The 7,101-nt window shown below is 55.8% G+C and overlaps 1 protein-coding gene across 6 annotated transcripts; it reads right to left on the bottom strand.

Moving 5' to 3' along the window:
* Positions 1-1,191: 1,191 nt before the first annotated feature.
* Positions 1,192-6,648, bottom strand: HAPLN2 (hyaluronan and proteoglycan link protein 2). 6 transcript variants are annotated; one of them, XM_045583274.1, is made up of 7 exons: positions 6,491-6,631; positions 5,812-5,870; positions 3,735-3,846; positions 3,171-3,524; positions 2,903-3,019; positions 2,616-2,798; positions 1,192-2,025 (listed from the first exon to the last, which is right to left on the bottom strand). In XM_045583274.1, exons 3-7 carry the CDS (start codon positions 3,820-3,822, stop codon positions 1,745-1,747), a joined length of 1,023 nt encoding a protein of 340 aa, XP_045439230.1. In that variant the 5' UTR covers positions 3,823-3,846; positions 5,812-5,870; positions 6,491-6,631; the 3' UTR covers positions 1,192-1,744. The 6 variants fall into 6 exon arrangements, with proteins under 6 accessions (XP_045439230.1, XP_036297874.1, XP_036297873.1 ...); XM_036441981.2 differs by having other exon boundaries at positions 3,171-3,846; positions 6,491-6,632; XM_036441980.2 differs by having other exon boundaries at positions 3,171-3,846; positions 5,812-5,873; positions 6,491-6,628.
* Between the last annotated feature and the right edge of the window lie 453 nt (positions 6,649-7,101).

Consider the following 7,101-nt stretch of genomic DNA (forward strand, 5'->3'; position numbering starts at 1 on the left):
TTTCCAATTTTGCTTCTGGGCCAAGGTGACTGCTCTTTCCTGCTCACTTGCGACTGAGTGGGGCCATGTAATCAGTTCTGGAAAACTGACTTGTGAACAGAAGGGACGGGTGTCCCTCTGGGCCATAGCTATTATTTTTTACTTCTGGCATAGTAACTTAACAGTATTTGAGATGGTGACTACTCTATCAGCCTGGGTCCCTGAATAACTAAAATGAGAAGGCCCACTCCCTTGTTGACCATAATGTACATGTAGCCTACCTAAGTGAGAAATTTTTATTTTAAGCCACTGAGATTTGGGGTTTGTCATTGCATCATAAGTTAGCTTGTTCTGACTAATACAATGCCATACAACAACCAATCTTACAAGCTACCTGCTAGGAACCTGAATAATAATAATTGTTCTATTATTGCTATTATTGTTATAATAATAATCATTATTATAGTTACCACTTACTGAGTGCCTCCTATGTGTAACAGACATGTACTACCCAGTACAGGCATTGTCTCAATTCTGCTCACAGCAACCTTGGAAGATATTAGCCAATGACCAAGACAGGAAAATCAAAGCTTAGAACTAGCACAAATATTTCATTTGCTATCTGAGTGAGGGTTATTGAAAATGCTATTCTTTGATCATTCTCTGTCCCTTATACAAATTATCTTTAACAATCATAGCAAGAACCGTCCTGGAGTGCACGTTTTCGTGTATAAAGTGCCATTAAAGAGTTCATGACCTTTGCTCCTGTCATTACTATTCTCTAGACCAGGCTTTTGTGGTGCAGACAGATTGCTTGAACAGTAAAAAATAATATATATGAAGATTGAATTAATGGCATTCGAGTTTGTACGTAGAGTTGCTAGTATGCTTCCTTTAGCCAGATGTTAAGAGTGCTCCGGCCCAGCTGCCCCTTTTCCCTGGCGGCCATGGTGGTGGTGAGCGCTAAACCAAATGCACAGTCACCCCCAGTATCAGCCCTGTGGGACGTGCTGGTGTGTTTGCTGCCTCCTCCTTCCATGGGGTTGATTTCCCGTTAGTTGTAACAACTGTATAATTTTCCCTTCTTTAATAGTAGTCCTGAGAACCCTTCTGGGAGACTGGCAGGATACAAACACATTTATAGATATTTTTAGGTCTCTCTTTTTATTTATTCTGTGGCGGGTGTAGGACTAGGGGTTGGATTTGAAGTAATCTTAGGTGAGTTTGTGGCGCTCCCTGGCGGTGCTTGGCGAAACACCCTGGGTCCTCCGCGTCTGTACCGAGCTCGGTAAGCTCACGGAGTGTCAGCTGTTTGGGGCTCTCCTCGCCATCCCCTCCTGCAGGCTCCTCCTAAGCGGCAGTAGCCCTCCATAGGCGCAGTCTGCACGCTTTATGAGTTCATCCCCCTCCAGCTTCGTCCAACACAAAAACTTCCAGTTGTGTTATTGCTGTATACAGAGGTCAGTTCATGTCCCCTGGGCGCCCTTCCCACCCCCAGGCAGTGGCTGCGTAGTCTGCTGGGGGCACGTGAACCGCCACGGGGCCTTGATCCGCAGGTCCAGTCGCAGCTACACCCCGCCACCGAGACGCCACCACCTCCCTCCCGACACCCGACCCGCAGGAGTCCCGGGAGGCGGGTCCGGAGGGGCTGCTCTTCATCTGGCGGGAGGAGAGGCTGGAGGGAAAGGGCAGCAGGAGCCCCCGCAGGACTCGCAGGCGTTGTCGCGCGTGCGGAAGGGGCCCCGGATGCTGAGCAGAGGGTCCCCTACTCGGAGTAGCAGTAGGTCCCGTAGCTGGCCTGCTGGGGCTGCGGGAAGCCGAAGCTGCGCACGCCGGGGTCGGGGAGGCCCCCGCAGCGCGGCCGCGGCGCGGCGATGGGGAAGCGCACGCTGCCGTCCGCCAGCCAGCCGCCGTCGCACTGGTCCAGCCCCGAGAACTTCCAGGCCGCGTACAGGTGCCCGACCTTCGCCAGCTCGGCCCCGCGCCGCCGGCAGGCCGCCTGGGCCTCAGACAGGGTCAGCCGCCCGGGCACGAAGAACACGCGGCCTGGGGACGGAGCGGGTCACGGACGGGCCGGGAGCAGGGTGTGCGGGGTGCAGCGGGGATGCGGGCTCCCGGCGAGGGCCAGGCTGCGGAAAGCGGAAAGCGGGCCGGGCTGGGTGGGAGGCGTGGGCAGGGGCGCGGGTGGGGTTGCGGGAGGCAGGCTGGAGCGAGTGGGCGGAGCGAGGCGGGGCCAGGCCTTGAAGAGACAACCTTGCGGGTGCGGGTCCCCAGCCCCAAGGGTTTCACTTTCCCCGCCCCTATCAGCCAGACCCCGCCCCCACCCGCCAGACTCCTCCCCACCCGCCAGGCCCCGCCCCCACCCGCCAGATTCCTCCCATCCGACAGACCCCGCCCCCACCCGCCAGATTCCTCCCATCCGACAGACCCCGCCCCCACCCGCCAGATTCCTCCCATCCGCCAGACCCCGCCCCTCCCACCAGACCCCGCCCCTCCCGCCAGACCCTGCCCCCAGCGCAGCGCTCGCCCGGTCCCTATCCGTCAGACCCCGCCCCATCCACCAGACCCCGCCCACCATCAAGACCCCGCCCCACCCGTCAGATCCCGCCCCCGGCGCCGAGCTCGCCGCCCCTCACCTGCCTGCGTGGAGGTGAAGCAGAAGGCGTCGTAGCGGTCGCGCTTCCGGTCGCGGGTCCCGTAGCTGCGGATCCCAGGCCGACCGTGGCCGCCGCACTGAGCACGCACGGTAAGCACAGGGTAGTGCACGGACCCCTCGAGCAGCCAGCCCGCGTTGCACCAGTCCAGCCCCTCGGTCCACGCTGGAGGGAGACGAGGGATTAGAGGCGTCTAGGCAGGAGCCTGACCCGGAGGTCTGGGCCCCGTTAGCCCGGAGGGAACCCAGGCGGTGCCCGGGGCCGCTCACCCTGGTACAGCTGGGCGTAGGTGGCCAGGCGCCCGTCCTGCTCCTCGCATGCCTGCTTCGCCTCGTAGTAATTGAACTGGTACCTGCCCCGGCTGGGCTGGTACGGAAACACCACACCTGTGGAGGGCAGACAGCACGGGGAGGGCAGCGGACGAGGGAAGGGGAAGGAAAGGCGGGGGATATGTCGAGGCAAGAGCCCTAGGATCCCCGAGTCCGCCCCCGGCCCTCTCCCCCGCTGGAGAGGAGGGGCTGGAACCCCCGGCCTCACCCTCCAGGCGCAGAGTCAGCGCCACGCTCTCGTCCTCGATGCCGTTGATGAGCTCACAGCGGTAGCGGCCCTCGTCCTCCAGGCGCACGCCCGCAATGACCAGGGAGGCGTCTAGCCGATGCCCCCTCCGCATCCTGGCTCGGCCCTCCAGAGCCCCGTAGCTCCGGGCGTGCAGTCCGTTGGTGATGAGGATGGAGGTTTGCCGGAGCTCCCCGGGCTCCACTTTGCTCCAGCGCACCTTGTAGCTGGGAGGCAGGGTGCCCAGGATGCAGGGCAGCGTGGTCGTGGCGCCACGACGAGAGTGAATGACCTCGTGGATGGGGGGCAGGAGGTAGTGGGGGCCCCGGTAGGATGCTGAGCAGAGGGGGCCACAGTGGCAGGAACCCCCTGACCCCCACTGTGCCAAGTGCCCATCCAGACCCTGTTCCCCGGCCTGCCCCATTCTCTCCTCTGCCCACTCAGCAATCACTCTCACTCCTTGGGCACCTCCAACAGTGCCTTCCCCACTTTCCCCACACCGGGCGCTTCTCTCCCACAGATTCCGGGCGGGAGCTGAGATCTTACCTGGGTCGCCGAGGGCTTTGTGGGAGGTGGCGAAGGCCCCCAGGAGGAGGAAGTGACAGAGTGTGGGGAGACTGAGCCAGCGGTGCATGATGGGGAGTCAGCCTAGCTGGGTCTAGAGGCACAAAGGGTGGGCATTCTTTAGGACTAAGGGAGTGAGGACAGGGTGGGGAAAGCAGGGGTGGAGTAAACTCCCCGCAGGGATTCCTCAGAGGGACTGGGGCAGTAAAAGGGCTTATGTTCATGGCAAAAGGAAAGGGGGAGGCGAAGGGGGTCCATAGCAACCACACCCCACCTCTGCCCATCCCTCTTCCTCTCTCCCACCCCCAGTCAGCAGGTCTTCTGCCTATTCCCTTCTCATCACAAGTGCCACTTCCCAGGTTTTGCCATCTGGATTGTCTGCTCCAGTCTCTATCCTCTCCCAGCACGCATGACCATCGGAAGCCGGAGTAAACGTGTCCTGCTTAAGACAGTCTCTCCCTGTTGCTCTGAGAACAAAGCCCAGTTGCTCTGTGATCCAGTCTCTCCCTGCACTTGGCCACCCGTGCCTTCTGCGCTGCACTCCACACTTGGACTTCTGGCTCCAGAATAGTCCAAGGTCACGCTCACCTCCTCACAGACATCAGTTTGGGCCTCACCTCCTTTGGGAAGCCTTTTCTCTCCCCACCCCACCCCCGCCCAGTTCACCACACTTGTCCAACTCCCCCGCTGCTCTGGATTGGGGATTTCCCCCCCTTAGGGGTACTTTTATCAGCAGCTAAGTCAGCAATGTGAGTTTGAAATACATATGTATATGGAGTAAGGTTTCCAGGAATTATAAAGTATAAAGTTACAAAAAAGATTTCAAACATAGTTGTCTATTTCAGTAGTTCTTTTCTCCTTTATTATATATCTTCTTCACCTTGATATTTATTTTGAAAACTGAGGACCCCTTAACCTAGTTTTATTCATTTTAAAAATCTGATTCCTCCACTTCCTAACTGCATGACTTTGAACAAATTACTTAACTTCTCTCTGACTCAATGTCCTGATTAGTAAAATAGGGATAATAATGCACACCTCCCTTACTGAGAAGTTGTGAGGATGTGAGGAAAAATAACATACACAAACTGCTTAAAAGAGTGTCTGCTATGTCGTAGTGCTGTGTATGTGTTTGCTCATTTCTGCAGCTCCCAGCATAGTTTCTGGCATACAGTAGGTGCTAAGTTAATATGTGTTGTGTGTTAATGAATGAGCTCGTATGCAGGACTTCTGGGAAGGAGAACTGGGACATGGTGAGAGGGAGAAAACACTGAGGAGGAGCCAGAAAGCTTAGGACCTGAGCTCCATCTTTCTGCAAATGGAGGTCAAAGACGACCTTGCAGAAAGAGAAATGGGAGTTAGGCACAGAAAGGACTTCCCCACGGCTAATAGGAAAGTATCTGGTTCAGGGACACAAACAAGAGAACCAGTTCAGTCCAGGAGAACCTGGTAAGCAGAGTGATAGTGGGGACAGACTCACCAAGGAACTAATAGTAATAGCTGTCAGGCCGAAACCGGTTTGGCTTAGTGGATAGAGCGTCAGCCTGCGGACTGAAAGGTCCCGGGTTCGATTCCGGTCAACGCATGTACCTTGGTTGCGGGCACATCCCCAGTAGGGGGTGTGCAAGAGGCAGCTGATAGATGATTCTCTCTCATCGATGTTTCTAGCTCTCTATCCCTCTACCTTCCTCTCTGTGAAAAATCAATAAAATACATATTTTTTTTTAAAAAAAGTAATAGCTGTCATTCACATGCCTGAGATGGCTCTAAGCACTTTAAGTGTGTACTTTCATATTCACACCTGCCAGCAATCCTGGCAGGTGTGAATATGATTGAACCCCATTTTATATACTCACACAAAGGTGCATGCATTTTAGTAAACTTGAGTGGAGTCAAACAGCTTGTAAGAGGAGGGATTTTTTGGGATTTGAATCAGGATCTGACTGATGCTTCATTCCTTAATGACTGATCTATATTTCTGCATTTTAGATCAAGTGCACCCGCATCTTCACACTCTTTACAGAGAAAGAGAGAGGCCAACAGCAGCTCCAGCACTTACCTGTTACAAGCTGGTCCCTTCGCAGAGATGGAGGGAGCTGGGATAGGCAGCTTTTTGTCCTGCTGGAGGAAGAGGTTCCGGGTGAAGGAGTTGCCACTGGGAGGTCCAAGCACCTCAGGGCCCTGGATTTGGGCATCTGGTCAGTGCAGTCACGCCTTTTGCACTTTTGAGCTCACAGGAGAAGCCGAGGGTCCAAGCACTTCATGACCCATTATTTCTCCGAGCCAGGCTCAGTGGCCCAGGTCCAGCCCTGTGACCAGGCACTATATCTGCAGTGCTCACTGCCCTGGGCCCAGGGGAAGATGCTGGGTGTGCGATAGGGGGCAGGGACGCATTCAGGGGTGTGGAGAAGAGGAGGCAACCAGAAATGACCGCCTGCAAGAGTACAGAGAGTGAGGCGCCCGGTTCATCACGCTCTTGGACCAGAGCAGGGTATTGATGGGTGGGTAGGAGGATGTTGGACCAATAGGCATAGGAATGAGGCTCCGTAGCCGTCAAGCTCCAGATGCCTGCATTTTTCCATATGGGCTCCTGATTCATCTGCAGAAAAAGGTGCTGGGCCAACAATCTTGGCTTCATGGGCACTAACTCCTTAATAGACCAGAACTTAGAAAACCCAGAGGAGCTGTGGGGGAATGGAGCACCCCTCCCCTCCTCCTTTCCCCAGCGAAGTCCTCACCTCTGCCCTCCGGTGCCTGGGTGCGCATCGCCTCCGGGAAGAGGCTCTCAAGGTGGGAACCAGCTGCTTCGAGAAACCTGACCCCTTCTGTCCAGCCCATCTGTCAATCTGTCTGTCCTGTCCTTCTCTGTCCCCACCCCATCAGAAGCACAATTCCCCATTGTCCCCATCTCTCCCCCATTGTTGAACAACAGGGGCCCCTTTCTTTGTCCTCTGGGTAAAGGCAATAAACTGTCAACAGCTGGGGATGTGGGATGCAGGACCGGCTGGCACACCCCACCGGAAGAAGGGTCTGGGTGGGGGTCGGCTTGGCACAGGAACTGACATCCCCGAGGAGCACAGAAGGAGATGGGGGGCAGAGAATGGTCAGTGAGAAGGTTGAAATGGGGTCTCCTTCCATACTGTAAGCTTCGAGGCTTTAGAGAGAGCTTGTGTGAGGCTGGGCTCCGTAGAGGGCAGAGTGTGCGGTTAGAGTTACAATAAGGGAGATGGAGATTACTAGACTGCAAGGAGGATTTTTCTGTCCCCAGGAAGGGACATGGTGTGGGAATGTCTGAGGCGGGAAGGATTTGGGAAGCTCTCCAAGACAGTGGTCATGTTATTTTTTCCCC

Source organism: Pipistrellus kuhlii, unplaced genomic scaffold (genome assembly GCF_014108245.1).
Source record: "Pipistrellus kuhlii isolate mPipKuh1 unplaced genomic scaffold, mPipKuh1.p scaffold_m20_p_18, whole genome shotgun sequence".
NCBI classification, from domain to species: Eukaryota; Metazoa; Chordata; class Mammalia; order Chiroptera; family Vespertilionidae; genus Pipistrellus; species Pipistrellus kuhlii.

Bases quoted from the DNA above. Each gene is read 5' to 3' on its own strand.
- HAPLN2 (XM_036441981.2), bottom strand. From the start codon at position 3,822: ATGCACCGCTGGCTCAGTCTCCCCACACTCTGTCACTTCCTCCTCCTG. The intron at 3,020-3,170 runs GTGAGGCCGGGG...TGCCCTCCACAG, and splicing joins GCTGACTCTGCGCCTGGAGG to GTGTGGTGTTTCCGTACCAG. The intron at 2,799-2,902 runs GTGAGCGGCCCC...GTCTCCCTCCAG, and splicing joins CTACGCCCAGCTGTACCAGG to CGTGGACCGAGGGGCTGGAC.